Source organism: Gobius niger, assembly GCF_951799975.1.
Source record: "Gobius niger genome assembly, chromosome: 3".
NCBI classification, from domain to species: domain Eukaryota; kingdom Metazoa; phylum Chordata; class Actinopteri; order Gobiiformes; family Gobiidae; genus Gobius; species Gobius niger.
This window is the reverse complement of record NC_136854.1, coordinates 41,381,200-41,409,147: the sequence shown is the minus strand read 5'-3', so window position 1 is coordinate 41,409,147 and position 27,948 is coordinate 41,381,200. Positions and strand designations below refer to the sequence as shown.

The following is a 27,948-nucleotide window of genomic DNA, read 5'->3' as shown; positions in this document are numbered from 1 at the left end:
AAAATACATCGATCTTAAATATCCATGTATCGCCCAGCCCTGGTGTCTGGTGTGGAAAATGATCTAAAATGTTGTTCAATTTTTTCTTCAGTTTAAAGTACAACCAGAAAATACTTTATACTTTTGTATGAAGAGGAATGTGAAATTAAAAGCGACCATCGGGTCTATAGTTGTATTTCTCATATTTGAGGCCGTCCAATTTGTGACTTATTTATTTAAAATAAGAATGGGTTAGAAGTTTTTAAGAATATTCTGTAGCACTTTATAATAACTACACCTTATTCAGCCTTAAAGAGACTAGGCGCAAGTTGGCCATTTTATACTCACTACTGCCACCTCAGGTCATACGTGTAACTGCAGTCTCTATATTAAGCACGTGCAGGACGGCACTTTGGACCCGAAGTAACACCTTTCTGAGTGACTGAGTGAGGATTTTAGAGGCAGTTGTGGTGAACAGGTCTGGGCCAGTGTTAATTTTGACAACATATTTTATTTTAGTTTTAGTCTTAGTCTTTTAGTCGAGATTTAGTCCAAAAAAAAAATTCAATTTTAGTCTAGTTTTAGTCGACTAAAATTAAAAATAATTTAGTCGACTTTGCATTTATAATATTCATTATAATCATATTTAATGTTGTTCCTCTGCTTCATGGAGCTGCTCCACATGAACAAAGCTCAGAGCTGATCCTTTGGCAGAGAATTTACATGATCTGAGGCTCTTTCAGACGCTCAACAGGAGTTTGGATGATTTTAGTCTCTCCTTTTCATTTTTATTTAGTCTTATTTTAGTCGACTAAAATATCTGGACATTTTAGTCACAGTTTTAGTCTCATGAGAAACTTTTAATTTAGTTTTAGTCCAATTTTAGTCGTTTACTTTCTTTCTTTCTTTCTTTCTTTCTTTCTTTCTTTCTTTCTTTCTTTCTTTCTTTCTTTCTTTCTTTCTTTCTTTCTTTCTTTCTTTCTTTCTTTCTTTCTTTCTTTCTTTCTTTCTTTCTTTCTTTCTTTCTTTCTTTCTTTCTTTCTTTCTTTCTTTCTTACTTACTTACTTACTTACTTACTTACTTACTTACTTACTTACTTACTTACTTACTTACTTACTTACTTACTTACTTACTTACTTACTTACTTACTTACTTACTTACTTACTTACTTACTTACTTACTTACTTACTTACTTACTTACTTACTTATCATTCTGGGTCAGGCTGTACAGTCGTACTATCTCTGTCATAGCCTTGACTGTGGTGCTCAGGCGCCATCCCTCAGCCACTGAAATCTTGCATATCAGTCTGACGCTCTGAGAGGGTATTTATCCCTCTTCTGTGGAAGTATAGACAGACTTGAATGGTAGGACCAGCGCAAGGTCTGGAGTTCATGTCTCCGGGTCCCGCACCGATGGTAAATAAACTTCTCCTGCATAAGACATCCAGACTGCTGCCTGTCATTCATCTATCCTCTCGAACACCATTGTTATTTCTCTAACACCCACCACTAATTTGAATAAATATGTTCACAAAAAGTCTTATAACATTGACTGTGAGTAGTGGCCGTCCCGCCTTTGCTCTGCCCGATCCCGTCAGACCTCGAAGCTAAACAGGGAAGGGCCTGGCAGGACTTGGATGGGAGACCGTTTGGGAAACACCCTGGTGGATGTAGTGTCTGAGTGAGTGAGTGGGTGGTGGTGGTGGGGGCTGATGTGCGCAGACTGGTTTCCTCGCTGACCATCACCGAGTATGGAGTGAATACTGCACTATAAAAGCGTTATATAAGACTACTGCATTATTATAATTAGAGTGGACGGCAGACGATGATTCCGTGCGTGTCCTTGTGTCTGCAGACGATGGCGGTGGCGGTGACCAGGAACCTCACCGTGGAGGTGCTGCAGGACACCAACACAGTGAAGCTGATGGACAGTAAGCAGGAGCTGAGGGCCGCGGTGCAGCGAGGAGAGCCCAAGTGTCTGGGGGTGAGGTGGTCAAGCATCACTGTCCTTTGTCCTGAGACACTGAGATTCCATGAGATGTTCTTGTGTTGCAGGTGAGTCAGCTGATGTTGGGGATCATGGTGATCATGTACTCCATCCCTCTGCACCTGACGGAGCACACGGAGGTGGTGTGGACGGGCGTGCCCTGGTGGACCGGCCTCACTGTCAGTAAAACTCAGAGATCATCTGCGTCAGTGGTTCCCAACTGGTATAGGGCAAGAGAACCGACCTTTAGGGCTGCACAATATATCGCAAAAGATATCGTATCACAATATGAGGTGAAGCCACGATGTATCGCAACATCACCAAAGTCTACATCGCACTGAGATCCACACATTGTCTTTTTTTGCAAACCCCCCAAAAAAGTATTCCATATTAGTAGTTACATCTAGGCCTGTCACAAAAACAAATTTGAAGTTTGATATATTGAGGCAGGAAAGTATCGCGATAAATGATATTATTGACTAATGATACTGGACACTGTCAACTCTCAGGCATAAAAATGACAGGAAACCTTTGTTCTAAAACTGCGTCATCTTATCCTAAAATGCCACACAAGTTGCAATAAACAGGAACTATAATGTAACTCAATTTGCTTCAGTTAAAAATCAAAGTTTAACAAAGAAAAAATAGGGGAAATGCTAATAAATGTACAGACGATAAATATCGAGCCCAACAATATATCGTTCATCTGTTATTTATTGAACGATAAGTTGATATAGTAAATATCGTGACAGCCCTAGTTATAGCTTTAAACATTTTAGATTATTGTGTAATACTTTTGGATTACATGTTACTGTTTCAAAAATGTAGCTGAGTTACACTACTTTCAGTTACTTTCAGTTACTTTTGGCAAAGTATAAAGTGAATTTTGCAATGATGCCATCGAGCAAAAGTGCAGTCAGATGTTAGTCACATCTGCAGATCTTAAACACCAGAACCCAACTTCATTCGGTGCATTTTGTTTGGGGGAGTTTGGCATTTTGTGCGTTCGTACGTCAATACAAACCATTTAAATGCACTTGTAAACTCGAGTTACTTTAATAGTAATGACTAATATATTTCTGTATTTTGTTTAAAGGGGCTAAATGCAAGTTGGCCATTTCATACTCACTACTGCCACCTCAGGTCATACGTGTAACTGCAGCTTCTATATTAAGCTCGTGCATGACGGCAATTCAGACCCGAAGTAACACGTTTTTGAGTGACAGTGCAGGATTTTAGAGGCAGTTGCGGTGAACAGGTCTGAGCTCATTCTACACATTCGGACATGGCTGGAACATGTAGGGGGAAATACTTAGTTTTAACATTTTTTAAAATCCGTATAGTCCCTTTAAGTAATAGTAGCCTGGTGGATTATAAACTGTTCTTCAGTCGACTGGACCTGGCCCGTGGATTTCACAGCCTCTCCCTGTTATATGTTATATTCCTTAGATACTGAAAAGACTTGTTCCTGATGTAGTGTTTCTTAAAGTCTTCTTTTGACACAATGTGCTGAAAAAGTAGTTTCTTAAAGGAATAGGCCACCGTTTTTACATACTGAGATATGTTCTTACCTCACTTTAGTCGAGTTAATATATCCCCGTCTGGTCTTTGTCCGTGCGCTCTGTCACGCAAACGCAGCCTCTCCCACATGTCATATAGCTCCAAAAAAGCTCACGATAGAAGCTACCAAGCTCTTCCACGTGTTCCCTATTTAAATAAAGTTACGTGAAGTGTTTTCATGCGAAGTATATTTACACAGAAATGTGACATGTCGATTTTATAAGCAGATAATAAGGGGAACTATATTGTGAGGCGTAATGATACGAGGAGCAAAACGTCCGCGCAGTAACTCCTAAAGACTTCCCCCGCTCACTTCCGTCAATAACCTTTAGGAGTTACTGCGCAAACATGCAACCCAGGGTGCTGGGGGCGCTGCAGCACCCCCTGGTGGACAGTTTGTGAACTGGCAATATTAACCCCTTAACTCCCACCTGAACCGAGCACATTCTCTCCAGCTTTACCCCAGTCCAAAAGCTTCTGGAAAAAAGGTGTGAAAATAGCAACAAAACTGAGACGAAAACAATGATGGAAATGTGACAAAAAAGTGACGAAAAAAAAGACAAAAAAGAACAAAAAAAGACAAAAAAGACAAAAAAGAACAAAAAATGACCAAAAAAAATGACCAAAAAAAGACAAAAATGACACAAAAAAAAGAACAAAAAATGACAAAACAAGAACAAAAAATGAGTTGAATACCCCCCCCAAAAAAGATGGATAAAAATCTGATGACGTGAGGAAAAAGATCCATTTAGATGACTTTTGTAGATCTTAGCTTTCAAATGAGGCGTTATGCTGGCCTACAGGATTTGGGTAAAGCTGAACTGGAGAAAATGCTCTCGGTTCAGGCGGGAGTTAAGAGGTTAATCAATAGGATTTATGCACAGAAAAAGTATTTTGGGGGTAAATTTAGTCCCTCAGCGCCCCCTAAATAAAACATCTTCCCACGGCTCTGGGCCCCGTCCAGGTGGGAATCGAAGCGGAGATGCTAACCACTACGCTACCGTGCTGCTATGTTGAAATGGTTCAGTGCAGGATGACGAGCCGTGACACACATACGATTTTCATTCCAACCCATAAAACACAGATAAACTTCGATCTGTGTTGAATAACGTAAAATATCATCAGTCGAGAACCACTGACCTGCATCGTCTGTTTCCATTGTTTTGTTAAAACCATAATTTGTGCCTTTTTTGTCTCTACAGTTTGTCATTGCGGGATCTGTTGCAATACTTTTGGACAAAGACTGCACCATGAATAATGTAAGTCACAGAAGTCTTTTCACACCAGCGCCCCCCTCTGGACGATCTCCCAGGGTGGATCTGATATCACCAAGTAATGACGAGTCCAGGACCAGTGTGAGGGTCAGGCTGACTGGACGGCTTAACATTTGTCTTTACATTGAGCCTGGACTCTTAGTTACTGGGTCAGATCGACCGTCTCCTGGAGACAATTACACGAGTAGGAAATAATTAAACATTAAACGGAGAGGGCTCTTTTAACTGGGCAAGAGCCAGACTGATGTTACAAAGCAATTCACTTAAACACTTTCAGTCTGGTCTAAATTATTCATGAAAAGGACAGACTTTTAGTGGAGCATTTGCTGCTGATTATTAAGTCTCAACACAAATCGAATATTTATTATTGTGTAGCAGCTCAATATTTATACTTTCATCAATACTATAAATTATTGATAAAGGTGCACGTTTTTTTATACAAGTTCTTTAATGATACTTTTTCCGATACCTTTACCAAAATATTTGTCATCGAGAACCAGAAAACAGAACAATTGTCTGCCATTGTCAAGAAAAGTGTGAACAATGGGGAATCATTTCGGGTAAAATTGAGAGAAACTGTTGCAAAAAACAAACAAAAAATAAAAAGGGAAAAATTCAAGGAAAATAGGGAAAATATTAGTAATTTAATTTATTGAAAAAACATGGAGGGGCGCAGGCTCTAATGTTTTGTGGCGGCGCTCTGTGCTTTGCGCCTTCGCCACTTGTAAGAGGGCGTCGCAAAAGGAGGTGACCGCTCTGATGGCACCACTCACATTCACTTCCTCGTTTACATCGCGCTTCCTTGTGTTCTTCCTTAGACCTTTGGCTCTCACGGGTCAAACTAAAAACTTTATTTACCCCATCGTGAGCTAATCAATGTTCATGTCTTGAGAGAGAAAGAGCTACAGCGTCCGCTGTGGCTCTGATCGGCTCCGCTGTGGCTCTGATCGGCTCCGCTTGGCGTGAACGCGAAACAAAACAAAAGCACATGTTCACCTCCCGCTCCCCCACAACCCTCCCCCGACCGCAGAGTCGATCTGGTTGGAGGATAAAGCGTCTGCACCCCAGCACTTCTCCCTTAAATGCACTAAGTCTGAGTGGCAAAATGTTACGCTATAGCCTGCGTTTGACACACAAGATCTATGTCCCTGAGCTGGTGTGGCCTCGGGGTCAGAACAGCTGGAGGAGGTGTGCGAGGACCGGGAAGTTTGGGCTGAGACAGCTGCCCCCGAGACCCGGCCCCGGATAAAGCGGAAGAAAATGGATGGAAAATATTGGCAATAAAAAGTAAAACCGTGTGTAAAAATCGGCAAAAAAAAGAGGGAAACATTTATAAAAATTAGGCCAAACTGTGTGTGTGTGGGGGGGGGATCATTTATTTGAGCTGAAACAACCAAGTCACTTCCTTTATGCACTTCCTGGACCAACAGCATCAGAACTTGGATCTAGATATTTTTTTGGTAGCTGCTTTCGATACTTTTTTTTTAGTACCTTTTGTAGTACCTAAACTCTTTTTCCGATACTGTTATCATTTAACGGTAACCAGCCCTAGGCACGGGAAAAACCCATAACTCACAAATACTAAACCTAATTTCAACTTAAAATGTATTCTCTTTAGGTTTATGTCTGTCTGTCTCTCCCTCCACTGCCCTGCCCAACATGGCTTTCTCCTCTTTTCCTCTTTAGCTCTACGCTAGTTTAGCTGGGAGCGTCGTGTCCACCGTCCTCTCCGTCATGGCCATCATCATCTACTCTGTGGACTTGGAGAGAAACCCGACGACTCCCTGCATCAAACAGATGTACGACAACTGCGACGACCTGCACTACAGCACGGTGAGCGTCCAAGCCCCGCCCAACAGCGCCTGTGTTTATGTGTGGAAACCGGCCCGATAGATCGCACGCACTCGGATCAGTGTGTGCAGGTGCTACAAATTAGGTTTTCTTTATACTCTCGCAACAAAATCTCTATTTTAGAAGCTCGATCTAGAACTTAGAAATATTATAACATACAGGCAGGTGTGAGCATCCTTTAGAGAAACGAGTCAAACGAGTGCCTAAAGCCCAAAGAGCCGCCTCCTTTATTATCTATGAGAGCTCGCACACTGAGGTTGCAGTGACTCGCGGGGAAAAACACACGCCTTTAACCTCCTGCAGAGGCACAGAGGAGTCTCTGGGCTGTGACAGAAAACGAGGCCGTTATAAGCTTTGTTTGGAGGGACGAGAGGAGCAGCGGAGACACAGAAACCATCGCCAGGACTCAGGCTTCAGGTGGAACATGTTAAAGGAATAGGCCACCGTTTTTACATACTGAGATATGTTCTTACCTTGCCTTAGCCGAGTTAATATATCCCCGTCTGGTCTTTGTCCGTGCGCTCTGTCACGCAAACGGAGCACATACGCAGCCTCTCCCACATGTCACATAGCTCCAAAAAAGCTCACGATAGAAGCTACCAAGCTCTTCCACGTGTTCCCTATTTAAATAAAGTTACGTGAAGTGTTTTCATGCAAAGTATATTTACACAGAAATGTAACATGTCGATTTTATAAGCAAATAAAAAGGGGAACTATATTGTGAGGCGTAATGATACGAGGAGCACAGCGTCCGCGCAGTAACTCCTAAAGACTTCCCCCGCTCACTTCCGTCAATAGAAGCTGTGTGACTTGTAGAGCTCGCAGAGAACAGTTGAAGAAGCGTCGATAACTTGTGAACGATGCCTTTTACGTGCATCGTGCCGGGCTGTGATAACAAGCAGAAAGTATATAGTGTAGTAATGTTTCACGGATTTCCAACTCACCCCGGACGACGACACAGGACTCAGGACCTCGACCATGAGGTAGGATTTTCCGAAAATATATTTTCTGCTTGTTGTAAAAGGCTCTGTACAAGTCACGCAGCTTCTATTGACGGAAGTGAGCGGGGGAAGTCTTTAGGAGTTACTGCGCGGACGTTTTGCTCCTCATATCATTACGCCTCACAATATAGTTCCCCTTTTTATTTGCTTATAAAATCGACATGCTACATTTCTGTGTAAATATACTTCGCTTGAAAACACTTCACGTGACTTTATTTAAATAGGGAACACGTGGAAGAGCTTGGTAGCTTCTATCGTGAGCTTTTTTGGAGGTATATGACATGTGGGAGAGGCTGCGTATGTGCTCCGTTTGTGTGACAGAGCACACGGACAAAGACCAGACGGGGATATATTAACTCGGCTAAGGTTAGGTAAGAACATATCTCAGTATGTAAAAACTGTGGCCTATTCCTTTAAACTCCTGTTTGCACTACAAAAAGTAAATATCAAGCATTGGCTTAAATGACTTGAATTGAGGAAATGTATCTTGTTTTGAGCGGTTTTCACTCATTTAGACACTTTTTCTCAACGGACCAAGTTTACTTTGCTTGTTTGAGGACATTTCAGACCAGTTCTAGGGTAAATCTCGCTTGAAATAAGAAAGTAAAATTGCCAATGAGACAAGACCAATTTTCTTTCCCCATTGGCAAAGAAAATGACCTGAAATAAGGATGAAATGTATCGAAACGAGTCAGAAACATCTCAGAACAAGTGAAATAATCCAGGACAAATGCCCAAGAACTTCTTAACCAGTCAAAACAACTAAAATTTGGATTATTGTGCTCAAATTGAGATGTTTATACTAATCTAGTTAAATACATTTTGCAGTGTGTTGCCAACTTCCTATTAACCTGCACAAAAGAGCTACGTTTGCTCTCTCTTTTGCAACACCGACATACGTGTCTTGTTTTGTTTTAGATAAAAGGATAAATCGCGCGTTTAAAGCCCGGTTTGAGAAAAAGCTTTTGAAGTGATGCGCTCCAGTATGTGTTGTAATCCCACATGAACGCACCTCAGATGAACTGCCGCAGCGCCGGCCTTAATGGTCCGAAGTTGAGATCAAGAATGCGCTCACGATTCGGATCTGCTGAATCCAGATGTGGCGAGGAAAACAAATATTTACGTCCATCTACAGGGCCTCTCGAAAGTACGAACACACCTGGAACTTTTGCACATTTTGTCATGTTTACAACCCTAAACATAAAGATTTTATTTTGAATTGTAAGTTTACACACAAGAAACAGACAACTGTGAAGTGAAAAAGCAAAATGATACATGATTCTGTTATTTTTCAAAAAATAGAAAAGTGAAAAGTGGGGCGTGCATAAGTATTCATACAGCATGAATGAATACTTTGCGGAACCCCCTTTTACTGCAATAACAGCAGCAAGTCTTTAGGGGTCTGACTCTACAAGATTTACTCTACAAGCCTACTAAATCAAACTCAACTCTATCAAATCAGAAGGAGAGCGTTTGTGAACAGCAGTTTTCAGGTCTTTCCACAGATTTTCAATAGGATTTAGGTCAGGACTTTGACTGGGCCATTCTAACACATTAATATGTTTTCTTTTAAACCATTCCATTGTAGATTTATCTTTGTGTTTAGGGTCATTGTCCTGCTGGAAGGTAAATCTCCGCCCCAGCCTCAGTTCTCTTGTGACTCCAGCAGGTTTTCCTCCAAACTGTCCCTGTATTTGGGTCCATCCATCTTCCCGACTATTCTTACAATCTCCCCAGTCCCCGCTGAGGAAAAGCAGCCCCACAGCATGATGCTCCCCCTGTATATTTGACACTGGGGATGGTGCACTCAGGACGATGAGCAGTGTCAGGTTTGCTCCATACATAACGTTTTACATTTGAGTTCAATTTTTGTCTCATCTGACCAAAGCTCCTTCTTCCACATGGAGCTGTGTCCTCCATATGACTTCTAGCAAACTTCAAACGGGATTTCTTATGGCCTCCTTTCAATAATGGCTTTCTTCTTCCACTCGTCCATGAAGGCCAGATTTGTGTAGATACGACTTATAGTTGTCCCATGTACAGTTTCCCCCAGCTCAGCGGCAGGACTTCAGCTCCTCCAGAGTTATCATGGGGCACTTGGTTGCCTTTCTGACCAGTGTCCTCCTTGTTTGATCTAATATTTTAGATGGGCGACCGTGTCTTGGTAAGTTCTCAGTGGTGCTTTACTCTTTCCATTTCCGAATGGTGGATTGAACAGTTGCCCCGGGAGATGTTCAAATCTTGGGAAATCTTTGTATAACTTAACGCTGCTTTAAACTTCTCCACAGCTTTATCCCTGACCTCTCTGGTGCTCCTTGACCTTCATGGTGTTGTTTAGTGACCACAGCTCTGAGGCCCTCACAGAACAGCTGTAATTAAACTGAGAGTAGATTACACACAGGTGCCTCTATTTAACCGTTAGGCCAAGCTGTGAACATTCTGGAGTCATTAGGAATGATTTAAAGGCAATTTAATGCACTCAGAAAATGCTGTATGATACTTATGCACACCCCACTTTTCACTTTTCTATTTTTTGAAAAATAACAGAATCATGGATCATTTTGCTTTCACTTCACAGTTGTCTGTTACTTGTGTGTGAACGTTCAGTAAAAAATTCCAAATAAAATCTTTATGTTTAGGGTTGTAAACATGACAAAATGTGCAAAAGCTCAAGGTGTATTAGTAGGTGTATTAGAGGCACTGTATCTCAGTATGTAAAAACGGTGGCCTATTCCTTTAAGTCATCGTCTAAACCTAACATGAGCTGCTCCTATAACATTCTCCAACACACTCCAATGAAAACACTAACTCTGGTCTGTCCTGAAGCGCCGAATAAACCGCCCACTGCTTCAATATTAAAGAAAATAACACATTTTAATATTCATGTAATCACAATCTATTCCACCGCCTCATTGTCTTGGTTTGTTTTCACTCTGGCCCAGTGTTAATGTAATAACTGGATCACGTCGGTGACTTTGGCCGCTCCACAACATTCCTCTGTTCATTTCAATAGAGAGAAGGTCACCATTCAGAAAAAAAACTGGGGCATAACAGGCGGATTCCGGGAATTAATGAACAAACAAGCTTTTAGAGAATATTATCGACCCCACGCTCGCCATTTTGGGGCTTTTTCACAAACCTGTAGCTGATGCATGGGTTTCAGAGACCTCTACATTAACAGTGTCCTAGCTTTCCCCTAAAAAAAATCTGATGTGTTCAATCAGATGCTAGTAATGCACAGGTAATCCAATAGGGGTCAGTATTCATGCATATTTGGGCCTGCCAGGAATCAATGAGCTACTGGTGTTTTATTGTTATGAGGAAAGAAAAACTGTTAGAATATTTAATGGACTGGTGCAAAGCAAAACCACTTAATGTTTGATGACACGTAGAATAAACACGGGTGGAAAAGTGTGTGTATCAAATGTGATACAGCAGGCCTTTAGGTAATCTATTTTCCAGTCTGTCCTTTGTCTGGTTTGGTTTTATTGCATTTGAAGGCTGATACATTCAATAAAGCAAACTGTAGTCCTAGTTTATCCAGAGTGTTGCTGATTTCTGGAGATTTTTTTGTTTGTTATTCATGCAGTTCTTATGTTTGGAGAGTTTCGTGGCGCTAGGCTAGTGCTAGGCTAGCGCATTTCTACGGTATCAGCTAGCCTGCATTAAAAACAGTGTGACCCGCTCCACAGAGCACCCGAGGCAAATCACTTATAACACCAGACTAACCATATAAATGTCTTTAAAATACCTTATATTTGAGCAGCATCAGCTTCGTGGTTGTATAAGCTACGCAGCGGCGGAGTGATCTGCTAGAAAATAGTCCCTCAAAATGCGATCATTCATGTGATGCAGGTCAGTTATATTCCAAACATGACTCTATGGACACAGACATGTATATGGTTAGTCTGGTGTTATAAGTGGTTTGCCTCAGGTGCTCTGTGGAGCGGGTCAGACAGTATTATAGAAATGCGCTAGTCTTGCACTAGCCTAGCGCCACAAAACTCTTCAAATATAAGAACTGCATGAATTACAAAAAAAAATATCTCCAGAAATCAGCAACACTCTGGATAACGAGGAAATGAGGCCCTATGTCAAAGATCCTGAAACATCCCTTTAAAATAGAAGGTGCAGATACATGTATGACCTGAGGTGGCAGTAGTGAGTATAAAATGGCTAACTTGCATCTTGCCCCTTTAAAGGAACAGGCCACCGTTTTCACATACTGAGATATGTTCTTACCTGAGCTTTGACGAGTTCTTTAGGACCTGTCTGATCTTCCCCTGTGCCTTCAGTCACGTAAACACAGCGCAGACGGCGTTAGCATTTAGCCTCTCCCTCTCTCTACTATAGCTCCAAAACAGGTCAAGATAGAAGCTACCAAGCTCTTCCACGTTTTCCCTATTTAAATATGGTTACGTGAAGTGTTCCACTACAAAGTATAATTACACAAAATTAAACAATGTGGATTTTCTAAGCGGATAAAAGGGGGGACTATATTGTAAGGCGTAATAATACCAGGAGTAGTTCGAAATCCGCGCAGTAAAGTGAAGATTACTGTGCGGGATTTCGAACTACTCCTGGTATTATTATTATAATTATTATTTTGACACTTTTTTCCAGAAGCCTTTAGATTTAAACTTGAGAAAATGTGCTCAGTTCAGGTGGGGGTTAAGAGGTTAAGTAAAAAATTAAAGCTTTAACTGACGTAAACCCCCACTTCAGAGGAATAGGCCACCGTATGAGATATGTTCTTACTTCTTACTTTTTTTATTTGTTTGAAGGTTCAATTAACACTTTTTTTCCACCTGGTAATTATTTTCTGGTGAACATTTATGTGTAAAAAGCTCAGATCAAATGTACTAGTGTTGATCCGTTTTGCGTCCGCAGAAGCTGAGCAAAGGCGTGAAGTCGGCGCTGCTGCTGTTCACTCTGGCTCAGGCCGTGATCTCCGGAGTCTTCTGCTTCCTCCTCTACAGACAGAGAAACAGCTTTCAGATCTACGACGTAAGAACAACAACTGTGAATCCTGCTCCAAAGGAAACGCCAGCGGTCGTTAAAGGGACTATACGGGGTTTAAAAATGTTAAAATTATGTATCCTCCCCTTACATGTTCCAGCCATGTCCTAATGTGTAGAATGAGCTCAGACCTGTTCACCACAACTGCCTCTAAAATCCTGCACCGTCGCTCAAAAAGGTGTTAATTCGGGAGTAGTGAGTATAAAATGACAAACTTGTATCTGAATCCTTTAAGGGCAGAGCTTTCAGGAGCTAAAGGCTAATGTTAAAGGGGCTAGATGCATGTTGGTCATTTTATACTCACTAGTGCCACCTCAGGTCTTGAGCGTAACTGCAGGTTCTATATTAAGCTCGTGCATGACGGCACTTCGGACCCAAATTAAAGGATCAGGCCACCGTGTTTGCATACTGAGATATGTTCTTACCTTAGCTTTGACGAGTTCTTTAGGACCTGTCTGGTCTTCACGCGTGCCCTCAGTCATGTAAACACAGCGCAGACGGCGTTAGCATTTAGCCTCTCCCTCTCTCCAATTTAGCTTCAAATGAGGTCAAGATAGAAGCTACCAAGCTCTTCCACGTTTTCCCTATTTAAATATGGTTACGTGAAGTGTTACAAAATCCAATAATACCAGGAGTACGTCGAGGCCGAACTACTCCTGGTATTATTACGCCTTACAATATAGTTCCCCCTTTTATCCGCTTAGAAAATCCACATTGTTTAATTTTGTGTAATTATACTTTGTAATGTAACACTTCACGTAACCATATTTAAATAGGGAAAATGTGGAAGAGCTCGGTAGCTTCTATCTTGACCTGTTTTGGAGCTATAGAGGAGAGAGGGAGAGGCTAAATGCTAATGCCGTCTGCGCTGTGTTTACGTGATAGAAGGCACGGGGGAAGACCAGACAGGTACACATGAACTCGTCTAAGCTCAGGTAAGAACGTATCTCAGTATGTAAAGACTAGGGATGCACCAATACCAGTATCGGGTATCGGGCCGATACCACAGGCTTGTACTCATACTCGTACTCATTCATAAGGTCCCGATAATAATTAATGTTGTTAGAGCTGCAGCGTCTGCAGTGTTTACAACATACAGGCTAACGATGCTAACTCGCGGCTAACAGTTTGGGCCATTCTGACGCCGTTTTATGCCCAGGGGTTTATTCATCTGAAAAACTAACCCGGCGACTAAAAAGTCCTCAGAAAATCCAAATGAAAGACATACAGCATGTTTATATTGAGGGAAAATGAGCTGCAGCAGAACAATGAAAACGCTGTAGCTTCTCGCTAAGTTACTACAAACACACGAGAAAATCTACAGGAGCTGAAGTAAAGACGAAAAGAGACCATTTAAGTAACATCTCAATACTATTGTTAAATATAAATATATAAATGCATAAAGCTCAGGCATTGGGAGCTTTAGGACATGGGCTTTTCTGTCTATGATGGACAGTGCAATAAAAATAAAAAATTATATTGAATGAAAATAAAAATAAATAATAAATGGCATCAGCACAATTCTAATATAACTGCTCTTAAATGTGTCGCCAACTTTACTTAAGGAAATGTACATGAGTAAATTTACTAATTACAAACCAATCTGCTGTGAAAAAAGTAAGAATGTTGAAGAAAATGCCTTGTACTCGTATCGGTATTCGGTATCGGCTAGTACTTAAATCAAAGTACTCATACTCGTATCGGTTTAAGAAAAAGTGGTATCGGTGCATCCCTAGTAAAAACGATGGCCTGTTCCTTTAAAAAAGCAAACGATCGCCACAAAATCCAGCCTTTTTGAAAGATGTCGGTCTAAAACATGAGCAGTTTGTTTTCGCACGGCTGCTCTAAAGCAAAAATCTTGCAGGCTGGTTTTCGTGCTTTCTGCATGTCCTAATGTGATTCTAACTCTTTTCCAGCGTCTTCAACACGACACCGTCTCCACTCATACCGTGATCACTGCGGACGGGAACTGAGCCTCCAAACCACTCAGCCACTATAATTATCCTGTGGAGTCGCGTGTGCACTTGTTGTATCTTCACTATCGCTGTGTAAAAGCTCGTCTGCAATAGTCTCCTTTAAGATTTCACTTCTGATTAAAAGTCTGTGACCTGGTTCGGAGCGAGAGACTTGATTCAAGGCTCTGTAACTGGAGCCGAATCTTTGGGATGTTTTAAAAGAGCCGTTAAAAAGACTGGCTTCTTTTTTTATAATGATGTATTAAAAAGGAAGAAAAGGCATATCGTCTGAGACTGCGTTTGCTCAGAGGAAAGCGTTGTGATTCAGATTGCTAAGGGGCAGGCTTTTTTTGTAACCTTTAAAGTGTGTGTTATGTAAATAAAAATAATAATAATGGATTACACTTGTGGTGGGCTTTACACGCTGTAGTTTTTATTCACTCATTCCTCACTTGGAGGTGGTAAGCGACTTGCCCCGGGGTCGACTGACGAAAGTGAGGCTGCCAATCTGTGCCATCGCCCCCACCTCCAACCACTCACACTTATACAGGTGTTGGGTGAAGTGTCTTGCTCTGGGACTCAATGACAGTCGAGCCAGGACTCGAACCATCGACCTCTTGGTTATTGGACGATCTGCTCTACCGTCTGACTGTCCTTAGAAGGTTGTGGGCGATAAATGAAATGATCACTTCCTTCAATTAAAGAGGGGGTATTATGCTTTTTTCAATCACATAGCACCACCAGTCTATATCACACTACAATGATGACCTTCTGTTGGTCTGTAAATGCAGTAAATTAGAATAACTGCCTTGTATAAAATGTCTCTCTCAAAATGGCTGTAGTGAATGTCTTGAAATAGGCCTCTGTCTCTTTAAGAACCTCTGAGCCTTTCAGACACGCCCCCTCCACACGCTGTAAATGGTGGTTGGTTACTCGGCTGGTGACGAAAGCTCGGAGGCGTCTCCAGGAGGTGGGGGCGTTCCTAGGAGGACTCAGGCAAACCTATCCCTAAAATGGCCGCCATCAGTTTTTACAGATTACTCAAAAATACGTGAATGTGCCAAGGCAACACTTCAGGCATGTTTTTAATGAGGGAATGACATAACATGATGTAAAGCTTGAAAATGTCCATTTTGCATAATACCCCCCCTTTAAATGGGTGAGGAACATGCTTCTGTATGGTCCTTATAGAGGGGAGCTGGCATTGCTGTAATACCGCCCCCTTGTGGCCGGGTGAGACTCCAAGAGACACTTGGGAGCATTGATTCTAATGCAGGGGTGTCCAAAGTGCGGCCCGGGGGCCAAATGCGGCCCTCAGACTGATTTATGGTGGCCCTCGGCCTCTTGCTGTATCGGTACACATCACCAGAGATGGACCTTTTTATCTGAAATGTAATAATTCTATACAATTCTAACCTAACAACTAACTAATTTTACTGTGAGACAGAGCTGGCATGAAGGTTTTAAGCTTAAATAGAGGCATGGGGCACAATTTAAACCTCTTCTAGTCGAAGGTTTTGCGGCACTAACTACCGATCTACGGCCCTTCACCCCGTGTACGCTTCATTATGCGGCCCCCCATGAAAAAGGTTTGGACACCCCTGTTCTAATGGGACTTCAAACGTCCCAATAGCCGCTTAAAAGCCTGGCTCCAAAGAGTTATTCTTTTTCTTAAAGAAAAATGGTGGCGCAGCGGTTAGCGCTCACGCCTCACAGCAAGAAGCTCCCGGGTTCGATTCCCATCTGGACGGGGCCTTTCTGTGTGGAGTTTGCATGTTCTCCCCGTGTTTGCGTAGGTTTCCTCCGGGTACTCCGGTTTCCCCTACCACTAAAAACAGGACTCTCCTGAAAAAGAGATTATTAATCTCAGTGGGACTATCCAGGTTAAATAAAAGGTCAATAATTCAAATAAATAAATAAAAATCGCTATGACCCATGTGACCACGCTGGGGTGGGTGAAATATTTTTACCCACGCTGGTTTTTGTTTATCAGCCTGAAATTTGGAAGCAATTCCAGTACAGTGACTGGCTCCAGCACCTGTCAATCAAGCTCTGTGGAGGCTCCGCCCTCTCCTGGAGTGCAGGGCTTCCCGCCTTTTTGCCCTTTTAAGGAACAGGCTGCGTACGAGGAGACAGAGCGGCCATTAAATTTCACACAGGACTCTGAACCTTTTTCAATGAATGGGGCTGAATGGGACCGGCTCATCTTTATTATATTATATTTATGATTCAATTACAGATGATGTTGAAAATAGCTCAATCGTAAAGTTGGGTTCTTCGCTCCATGTCCTCCTCACTTGTGCCGTTCGGCCGCTTGTCAGACGCTCCATAGTGACTCTTTTTGGAAATAACATCAGAGAACCAGAGCCCAGCGACTTTCTGGCGATCTCTGCTGCTTTACACAGGCTTCTCCTCTCACTCTGAGCAGCAGACTGAACTCCTTTGCCCTTTGTGAGTGTCTCCATGGAGAATCACAGCAGCGCTCGAGGCATGAGGATAAAAGTAATACGCTTTTGAAAACTCCATGACTTATTATGAAGTTTTACTTGTAGAGCAGCATTTAAAACAGATACAACAATTTAAAGCAATACTAAGTAACTTTTTACCTTAATAAATCCTCTCTGTAGTCCCTTTAAGGGGTAATAATGGGGGTCTTCCATCTCCCCCTGGTGTCTCTGAAAGAAACCACAATTGCTTTCCCTGCTCCGACCCAGAGGTGCAATACACACTAATGGAATCACCAAGAAGAAGCTAACGGGCAAAGCTAACTGCGGACGAGCGCCAGTTAAAGGGATATTGGAGAATTTTTGACATGGGGCCTCATTTCCTATAGTTATCCAGAGTATTGTTGATTTCTGGAGATATACATATTTTTTTTCATGCAGTCCTTATATTTGAAGAGTTTAGTGATGCTAGGCTAGTGCTAGGCTAGTGCGTGTCTATGGTAACTAGTAGCCTGCATAAAAAACCTCTCCAAAATCATGGGCTCGTCCTCCAAACGTTGCCACATCAGATTTGTAGAAAGCTCCTTTGTGAATTCCACCTGTAGTGATGCGGCCGCAGGTAAACAAACTACTGTAGATCCGGTAACCGAGCAGATCACTCCGCCGCGGCGTAGCTACAACCAGGAAGCTGATGCTGCTCAAATATAAGTTTTTTTAAATGCAAAATGGGGATATTTCAAAAATGATTCAGTCGACACAGACATTTATATGTTTAGTCTGGTGTTATAAGTGATTTGCCTCAGGTGCTCTGTGCTTGGATCAGACTGTTAATGCAGGCTACTAGTTACCATAGACATGCACTAGCCTAGCGAGGACTGCATGAAAAAAATTATAATAAAAATAATTAAAAAATCTCCAGAAATCACTCTGGATAACTAGGAAATGAGGCCCCATGTCAAAAATCCTGAAATATCCCTTTAAACAGTATTTACAGGCAAGTTTGAAAGAAAAATAATGATCTCCATTGTGTAATTGTATTTATACCATGGTCTGGGTGAATACTGGATTCTGATTGGCTGGTGCATTATTTTGGTATAACCGCACACGTAGTCCGGTAGTTAAATCACTGGGATATCACTCCGCTGTGGCATCGCCATAGCAACGCATGACACAGCTGAATCAGATAAAGGCGTAATTAGTGACTGACAGGAACGTATGAGATGGATTTTGTTTCATTTCAACGTTTTTGTCCAAAACAAAGCGTTTGCTAAATGTTTGTAGAGGAGAGTGAGCAGCTAGGTTAGCTACTGTTAATAACATATGAGCTTTACATTTCTATTGGAAACGGTTAAGGCTATTCATCATTTTCAGACGTACATAAAATGATCCTGCATTTAAGCATATTTGTCTGGATTAGTAAAGTCAAATATAAAAGTTTCAGTTGGGGGGGCCCAGGTGTGAGCGACTCCACCGCAGCTGTTTCCATAAACAGTTGAGCTGGTTGAGCTAGCTCGCTAGCTTCAGGTTAAACAGCGTAAAAGTGAAATAACTCCTGCCCACGAGTGCCGCATATCGGTGTTTACTTCCAGGGAAAAGTGTTTCCGGGTTAGTCCTGTTGTGTTGTGATTCTGTGCTGATGTTGTGTCGTTGAGCCTGACTGAGATCCTCGTAATAGCTGCGGAGAATGACTCGCTCTGAGACCAGCCTTCAGTGACCGGCTAATAACCCACACAAAATAGTCCCGTAGTCTGGCATATTTAGTGAGTTTAGTCAATGAAAAAAACATGTATTATAAATGTTACGTTTGCGGGACCCTGGTATAAGCGGATTAAACAACGAGGAGCCGCGTTAGACGTTATAATGCAGGAGGAACAACACTGTGTCGTGGTGTTCTCGACTCCACGTCGTGCATTATAACCGTCTAATGCACGACTCCTCGTTGTTTAATCCTTACGTACAACATCCCTCTCTCCCTTTGTCTTTTCTGTCAGCGTAGTATTTACTCTCACGGACAATTAATGAGTAAAAAAACGTAACATGCTACAACATGTGCCGTGGCGATTATGGCCTCTAGGGGCATGAGTTACTTCGTTCTGCTTTAAATAATTGTATAAGGAATCTAAATGAGCAGGACATTAACAACCATCTATGTAAGTGGGTTGTATATCAGGTCTCAAGGGATCGAATCAGCCTGAAACGAACAAGAGTAAAAACTTTGGCAGTTTTCTTATGAAAGATCAGCAGTCCCTTTAAGTCGTAATCATCCATATTGCATGAAAAAAAATGAGATTTCATTTTGTCGCCCAGCACTAAGCCTGTCATACACACAAGGATAATCAGTCTAGAAAAGTTATCCTTGTTAAATGTTTATCCAAGAGTTTATCAAAAGATATAATTGATCTGTAACATGACAATAAAACATGACTTTACAGATCTTAAAATGGAGAAAAGAGTCTCTTGGTGGCGGTAAATATCGGATATCGGCAGATACTCAAACCCCAGTATCGGTATCTGTAGCAAAGAAGCTGGATCGGTGCATCTCTAGCCTGAACTTGGTTTAAACTTTCAGATCTGGTTTGCATTCAGGGGCGGACTGGCCATATGTCCATTCTGGAAGAGCACAGAAGTAAAGGGCCACTTTACCTTACCCTTATCCCGGGCGAAACCGAGCTTTACCCAAATCTAAAAGCTTAAAAGAAAAGCATCCAAAAACAAAAATGTGCTGGAAAAGCAACAAAAAAAGTGACAAAAACACAACAAAATGTGACAAAAACGTGACGACAGAGCAATGAAAAAAGCGATGAAAAAAACAACAATATCATGAAAAAACCCCAAAACACAACAAAAAAGTAATGAAAAAGCAACAAAAATCACTCACACGTTTCTGTACAGACTAATAAACTTGCCTCTCGTTTGTGTTTTTGTGCGTGCTGGGAAAGCGGTTGCGAATGTGGAGCAAGGCCGTGGGAACCCAGGGTGCTGAGGGCGCTGCAGCACCCCCTGGTGGATAGTTTGTGAACTGCAGGCAATATTAACCCCTTAGCTCCCACCTGAACCGAGCACATTTTCTCCAGCTTTACCCCCAGTCCAAAAGCTTCTGGAAAAAAGGAGTGAAAATAGCAACAAAACTGAGACGAAAACAAGGATGGAAATGTGACAAAATAGAGAGAAAACATTGACGAAAAAGTGCCGAAAAAAATGACAAAAAATGAACAAAAATTGACAAAAAAAGGACAAAAAAGACAAAAAAAATGACAAAAAATGACAAAAAAGACAGAAAAAAAGACAAAAAATTAACAAAAAAAAGACAAAAAAAGACAAAAAAGGACAAAAAAAGACAAAAAAAGGACAAAAAATTTAGAAAAATTACCAAAAAAATGACAAAGACAAAAAAAGACAAAAAAAGACAAAAAAAAGACAAAAATTGACAAAAAAAAGAACAAAAAAAGACAGAAAAAATGACAAAAACTGACAAAAAATTACACAAAAAGAACAAAAAGGACAAAAAAAGACCAAAAAATGTCAAAAAAAGAAACAAAAAAGGACAAAAAAAATGACAGACAAAAAAAGACAAAAAAGACAAAAAAAAAAAATTAACAAAAAAAGACAAAAAAAGACAAAAAAAGACAAAAAAAGACAAAAAAATAAAAAAAAAGAACAAAAAATTACAAAAAAATTACAAAAAAAGACAAAAAAATGTCAAAAAAAAGAACAAAAATGACCAAAAAAATGATCAAAAAAAGACAACAAAAAAGAACAAAAAAAGACAAAAAATGACCAAAAAATGACAACAAAAAAGAACAAAAAAAAGACAAAAAAAGACAAAAAAAAGAGCAAAAAAAAGAGCAAAAAATGACAAAAAAAACGTCAAAAAATGACCAAAAAATGACAAAAAATGAGTTGAAACCCCCCCCCCAAAAAAAAAGATGGAAAAAAATCTGATGACGTGAGGAAAAAGATCCATTTAGATGAGTTTTGTAGATCTTAGCTTTCAAATGAGGCGTTACACTGGCCTACAGGATTTGGGTAAAGCTGAACTGGAGAAAATGCTCTCGGTTCAGGCGGGAGTTAAGAGGTTAATTAATAGGATTTATGCACAGAAAAAGTATTTTGGGGGTACATTCTGTCCCTCAGCGCCCCCTAACTAAAACATCTTCCCACGGCTCTGATGTGGAGTGATTCGTAAAAACAACAAAACATCTTTTTCATGTGAATAACCACTGAACGTGTGTCTGGAACTGTTTAGGCGGAGTCTGTTCACGGGCTCCAAGAGATAAAGACAATAAAACACTTGGACGAGGTTTTGCAAAACGCTGCCAAAGAAATGTCAATGTGAAACGTTTCCACTCGGGCCAAATGTTTGAATCATAAAGTTCCTTGAATGACCTCTTCCTCTGGATTCACTCTCGGTTCTCCAAAAGGGAACCGAGAGTGAATATAATGCAGAAGGCGACTGCTACAACTTTCACATTCAGACTTAACCAACATGTGAAATGTTTTCTATGAAGGATTTTTCAATATTAAATTCCTTGCCCGAGTTATGGAGGTTTGAACCCCCCAAAAATGGGAAAATGATTTTAACCCTTTAATAGTTTTCTCAACCATTTGGTAGAGCACACTTTAGTGAATCATGTGTTGTTTTTAATTCTACCATTCTCTACCAAGTGTGTAATACTCAAATTATCCAGTTTAGATAAGGGTTGGACTAGTTTGGACTGGTTTGTGCTGGTTTGGACTGGTTTAGATCAGGTATCGACTGGTTTAGACCAGGTATAGACTGGTTTGTGCTGGTTTGGACTGGTTTAGACTGGTTTAGATCAAGTTTGGACTGGTTTAGATCAGGTATCGACTGGTTTAGACCAGGTATAGACTGGTTTGTGCTGGTTTGGACTGGTTTAGATCAAGTTTTGGACTGATTTCGATGAAGTTTAGACTGGTTTATGCTTCTTTTGACAACTTTTAGACTGCTTTATACTGGTTTAGACCCGTTTCAGAATTATTTAGATCAGGTTTGGATCGGTTTAAAAAAAAAAGTGTTGTTTGTCTCCCAAATGGTTAGAAAATACTTTTTTTTTAATGGTTGTGGGGAAGGGTTAAAAGCAAATAAGATATCCAAAAATCCCTTCAAGAAAAAAAAAAAAAAAAAATTGTGAAAGTCGGGCTGGGACGATCCACATTTGTCACGATCCGATACGGATCACGATAGTCAGGGGTCGATACGATATGTATCGCGATGCAGTAAGTAATTATGCTTTGTAAAATGTTTACCTTCAAGTGTACAAAATGGTAAATGGTCTCAACTTATATAGCGCTTTTCCACCTACATTAGGCACTCAAAGCACTTTACAGCAAGGATCCACTCACCCATTCATACTCTCATTCATACACCAATGTACGCAGACACTGGGGGCAATGTGGGTGAAGTGTCTTGCCCAAGGACACAACGACAGCGTGCACCTTCTGGAGATGGGAGACGACCCGCTCTACCATCTGCGCCACTGTCGCCCCCAAAAATAAAATTGTTATGTGTCCGAAGTTTATAAACCCAAAGCCGTTTGACAGAAGTGTTAAGATCGAAAAGTGCATTAACACTAAATAAATGAAATGAAAATAGTACAATAATATGTACTACTGATGTATGTATGTATGTATGCACATATATATGTATATTATAAAAATATAAAGGAATGTAATACTTAAAGAATGGCATTCGGTGTTCAATAAGTTCACTCAGGGTGTGCAAGAACAGGAAATGTGCAAGCAGTTAAATAAAAAAAGAGTATCTTATGTACATTAAGTAAAAGCAAACATCTTTAGGAGCGGAATTATAACAATGAAGGAAATAAGAATAAATAAAAATAGGATAAAATTAGAACAGATTATAAAGAGTAGAAAATGGAGGTGCAAAGTTTACAGTCCTAGTGCAGGTTGTCAATAAGTGACGCTGATACAGAGATTATTGCGCATAGTTTTGCATAGATGTTATCGCACATGTTACTTTACAGTCTTGTTGTTCAGTCTGACAGCAGTTGGGATGAAGGACCTGCTCCTTCTTGCACTGAGGGTGTCTCAGTCTGCCACTGAAAGAGCTGCTCAGCTCCTCTACAGTCCCGTGCAGTGGGTGGGAGGTGTTGTCCATGATGGAGGTGAGCTTGGCTTAAACCCTCCTGTCCCTCACCTCCTCCACAGCAGTGTTAATATCGACGACTTAAATATTTTATCTTTATTTTAGTCAAAGTGATATTTTTGACGACAAAAATAAGATTAAATATAAATGGAAAGGAGAGACAAAAATCATCCATGACAAAAAAGTGATAAATATGACCATAATGTGACAAAAATGTGACAGTAGTGTGACAATAATGAGACAATAATTAAAATATATAAATATATATGTATAAAAAATCATCCAGACTTCCACTGACAGTCTGAAAGAGCCTCAGGTAAATTATCTGCCATAGGATCAGCTCTGAGCTTTGTTCATGTGGAGCAGCTCCATGAAGCCGAGGACCTGATTAAATATGATTATAATGAATAAATAAAACTATTTTTTTGACTAAATCTTCACTAAAATTGAATAGCATTTTCATCCAAAGACTAAGACTAAAACAAAATTAAAAATATGTTGTCAAAATTAAAAGTCCTTCCCAGGGCCAGGATTTCCTTGGGCTGCTGTGGATGTGATCTGAGTGTGGTACCGGATTTCACCTAGAGAGGCAGCAATGAGCCTGGAGGCACCTAGTCTGCCGGAAAGTACCCGAAGAAGAAGTTTTCAAAATGAACACTGCCACAGAGTCCTGGGCTGGCCCTCTTGACCAGGTGTGTCTGTCTACAATAAAAAGTCTGAATTGTAGCATCTGAGGATGACCTTTGCTCTTCACCGTGGTTACCGCATTCCAGAGATAACCAAAACCCCCACTTCAAGACCCTAGACCATTTTATGGTCTTCACTTCCTGTCTTGTGAATGGCGGTTCAGGACAAAATTAAGACTGTGACGATCTATCCTTTAACCGTCACAACCAGAGATGAAAACTCTCTATTGACCTTCGAATTGGACTAAAGACTGAATCTCAAACGTCCGATTTGAGTAATAAGCCAATTCTTTAATTCATGGACAGTGAGAATGAACTCAACCAATCTGTTCTAATGATGAATTCTTCCCCAGGTCAACAAAGACGCAATGTACAAACATACTGTCGAAATGTTGTTTGGAAAGTTGTGAAGTTGTTAATGTGTTTATCGCAATAGAAATGTATTTCTTGAATTCTCTCCCAAAGACATTTCCACTTGGGATCGTCATATCGGGTTACGGACTGAATCGATTGGTCGAATCCACGGAGAAAAAGGGGCCGCCCCCTTGGTATAAAGGAAGGAGAAATAGCCAGAAACTTCCCTTACCTTGCCTCTTCCTTTTTGAATGCGCTTCTTGTGAGAGTGTGGTGGGACAGGAGGAGAGACGGAAGGGAGCACGTGGACATCCCCCGCTGAACTTTGACCTCTGCTTTGTCTCAGATGGACCACAAGAACTTTAAGTTTGAGCCCGTCATTTGACGTGAATTTGTAACTATCAGTTACTTCTTTTAAGAACATTTGCATTTTTCCTACCAGACAACAACATTTTTGATCGTTGAGCTTTCAGCGATTTTGAGTCTTGCTTGACGCCCAAGGCCAGAGGAGCTGCAGACAGGGCCGCGCCTGCATCAGCTGAGATAGCCATCCGAGAGAAACCACAACCACAGGCCGTCAACACCAGGACTTTGGAAGCCGGACCACAGTTGGAGTGGAAAGCCTTTCTCTCACGGTCGTAAGCGCATCTCATAGACCTGGCTCAATAAGACTCACATAACTTCTCAGAAAACCACCTTATTGACTTTCAGATACAATTTTAGAACATTTTATCTGATTATTCATCCTGTTAGGGTTCCAAGTTATTCTGTTTGCACTTTAATATTTAATGCCGCCTGTTAATTGATTTTGATCATTAAACCTCCATAAACCACAGTTTGCTTTGGTAATGTCTGTGTTTATTATTCAGACTAAGGGTCCATGTGTACGTCCAAGACCTCATTTCCTTCAGATAAATCTGTAGTTTAGCCTCCTATTCTTACTTTTATTTTGTTCGCTTTTCGAACTGGTGCCCCGTTAAATTTTAAGGCTAATCTACAACTTATTAATTAATTAATAAACAAATTAATTGATTAATAAACCCTCATACCCTACAGAATGAAAGAATGGGTTGTTTTACATACATTTTGTACTCTGTAATGAAGGTTTTTGAGTCATCTTCTGTACTCTGTAGTTGAAGGATCGTTTCGCCCTCTCATCCACGAGGCTTCGTCAGTGCACTAAGGTTCCAGATAAAGACCGCAGTCGGTTCATTGCAAACATCGGGTACATTTAATGATAATTGTACAAGTTTCCACACAAACATTTTTCAAAGGCAATCGTTTATGCGCAGCTCAAAACATCCAAAACAAGACGACACGAGATCTCGCCATTTTCTCTGTACAGTTTTTACAACTTCAACACAAACGTTAGAGCGAACTTCAATGACCTTTAGTTGATGTTTTAGAGCATCCTGGTTTGAAACAGCGATCGGGAACTTTGTCTTTTTTAAGATAAATATATAAGGTCGATCAAAAAAAGTGCTTCAGTGAACAAGTGCTGAGGAACAAAGCGGTGAAAGGAAGATGTTGCTACATTTCGCAGGTGATTTCTCCTAATTTGACACCAGTATACACACAGTCTGCATTTTCTTTTGCAAAAATATCATTAAAATGAGTTGGGAACATTGTCAATTCTGTGTGTTAATAAGTTTTCTTTGTTTTTACAGAAAAGTTAAGCTCATTTTTCCTATTTTTAGGTGTTCAGTGTGTTCTGGGAGGTGGTGTATTAAAGTTTGGGCATCACTGTTTTTGGAGGAAACTGATTGAACCGCGATACGTCGATGACATCAGAGTTTGATAAATATTAGGGCTGGGACAAAATATCGTTTTGAAAAATATCGCGATACATTATTGTTGTGATATCGTATCAGATGCTACGTATTGCAATACTTTCATACGCAGCTCAGCTCTAGAAAAATAACATGTTTTTGACTTTAAAGGGGCTAGATGCAAGTTAGCCATTTTATACTCACTATTGCCACCTCGGGTCATATGTGTAACTGCAGGTCCTATATTAAAGGGATATTTCAGGATTTTTGACATAGGGGTCAGACTGTTTTTAATGCAGGCTAGCTGATATCTTGGAAATGCGCTAGCCTTGCACTAGCCTAGCGCCACGAAGCTCTTCAAATATAAGAACTGCTTGAATTACAAAAAAAAAAATGTCTCCAGAAATCAGCAACACTCTGGATAACCTGGAAATGAGGCCCTATGTCAAAAATCCTGAAATTTGGCTTGTTGCACAATGTGGCTACGCTAGTTCCTCTGAGCTGAAGTTGTGGGCGCTAGTACTTCCTGTTCGTATTCATTTCCATTAAGATTAGCTTGGACCCGTTCGAATCATCGTATTTCCTAACGATTCTGTGGTGGAAAGTGAGTTCCTGGTAGACGATCACTTCCTGCAGGTTAACGAGTTGCTTTACAGTGTAAACATTTCATAGCATGTTAGCCTTTAGCTTCAAGACAAACTATCAATCCTTTATGATCACAGGTGACTCCGATCGGAACTCGTTACATCAGGATTTGAACACACAGTAAATGATCATCGACCGGGAACTCACTGCCCACAACGTAATCTTTAGGCAATATGATTTTTATTCCAGGAAAAGACAACAGACAGGAAGTACTGGCGCTCACCACTTCATGTCAGAGGAACTAGCATAGCCATACCGTGCAACAAGCAAAGTAACAACTTTCTGAGTGACAGTGCAGGATTTTAGAGGCAGTTGTGGTGAACAGGTCTGGGCTCATTCTACACATTAGGACATGGCTGGAACATGTAGGGCAGGAGTTGGCAACGTCAGGCCCGTGGGCCAAATCCGGCCCTGCAGCACAGGACCTCGGCCCTCAAGATGACTTTGAGAAACATTGTTATGCAAATAAGAGATCAGATTCCTTTTACGGTTCTCTAAACATGCAAGAATTAGTGTCAGTGTTTTAAAAATGCCCTGGCAGAATATCCCACTTGGTCCGACAGTATGTAACGTAAAACAGTGATTCTCAACTGGTGGGTCGGGACCTTTTTCAGTGGGTCGCGAGTCTATGGGGAACTGAAACTGCATGGAATTTCAGTTTTAAAGGCATATGTACGGCTTGCTCAATAAAAACTTGTGTGGGAAAATACAATGTTTTGTACGATATATGACAAATAAAGGTTTCATTTGGGTTATTGGGGCCGGTCATCCGAGGGTAACGTCCCGACTTGGGAACCACTGACTGAAAAAAGTTCTTTACTTTAGGCTACAATGCTGAGGCTCGGCCCTTGTAGCCTCCTCAACGCAAACCTCAACGCAAACTTGCCTACCCCTGATGTAGGGGGAGGAAAATACTTCATTTTAGCATTTTTAAACTCTGTTTTGTCCCTTTAAGGCAGGGGTGTCCAAACTTTTTTCATGGGGGGCCGCATACTGAAGCGTACACAGGGTGAAGGGCCATAGATCGGTGGTTAGTGCCGCAAACCCTTTGACTAGCAGAGGTTTAAATTGCGCCCCACACCTTTATTTCTTCTCAAAACCTTCATGCCAGCTCTGTCTCACAGTAAAAGGTTAGTTGTTTGGTTAGAATTGTGTAGAATTATTACATTTCAAATAAAAGGGGAGGGGCAACATTTTGAGATCTTTCCATTTGAAGCTTGTGTTGAACATTTCTGAGATAAACATGAGAAGAAGGTTTTCTGTCGTTTTATGTTTTCATATAAAAATAAGGCATTT

General features: G+C 40.9%; 1 protein-coding gene across 1 annotated transcript; it reads left to right on the top strand.

Annotated features, from left to right (window-relative positions):
* Nucleotides 1–1,838: 1,838 nt before the first annotated feature.
* On the top strand, nucleotides 1,839–15,022 carry tmem176 (transmembrane protein 176; the record flags this gene model as incomplete). The annotated part of the gene is made up of 6 exons (XM_079553503.1): nucleotides 1,839–1,969; nucleotides 2,041–2,146; nucleotides 4,730–4,786; nucleotides 6,488–6,634; nucleotides 12,544–12,660; nucleotides 14,589–15,022. The coding sequence occupies 6 exons, from the start codon at nucleotides 1,839–1,841 to the stop codon at nucleotides 14,643–14,645; spliced, it is 615 nt and encodes a 204-aa protein (XP_079409629.1). The 3' UTR covers nucleotides 14,646–15,022.
* Nucleotides 15,023–27,948: the final 12,926 nt, after the last annotated feature.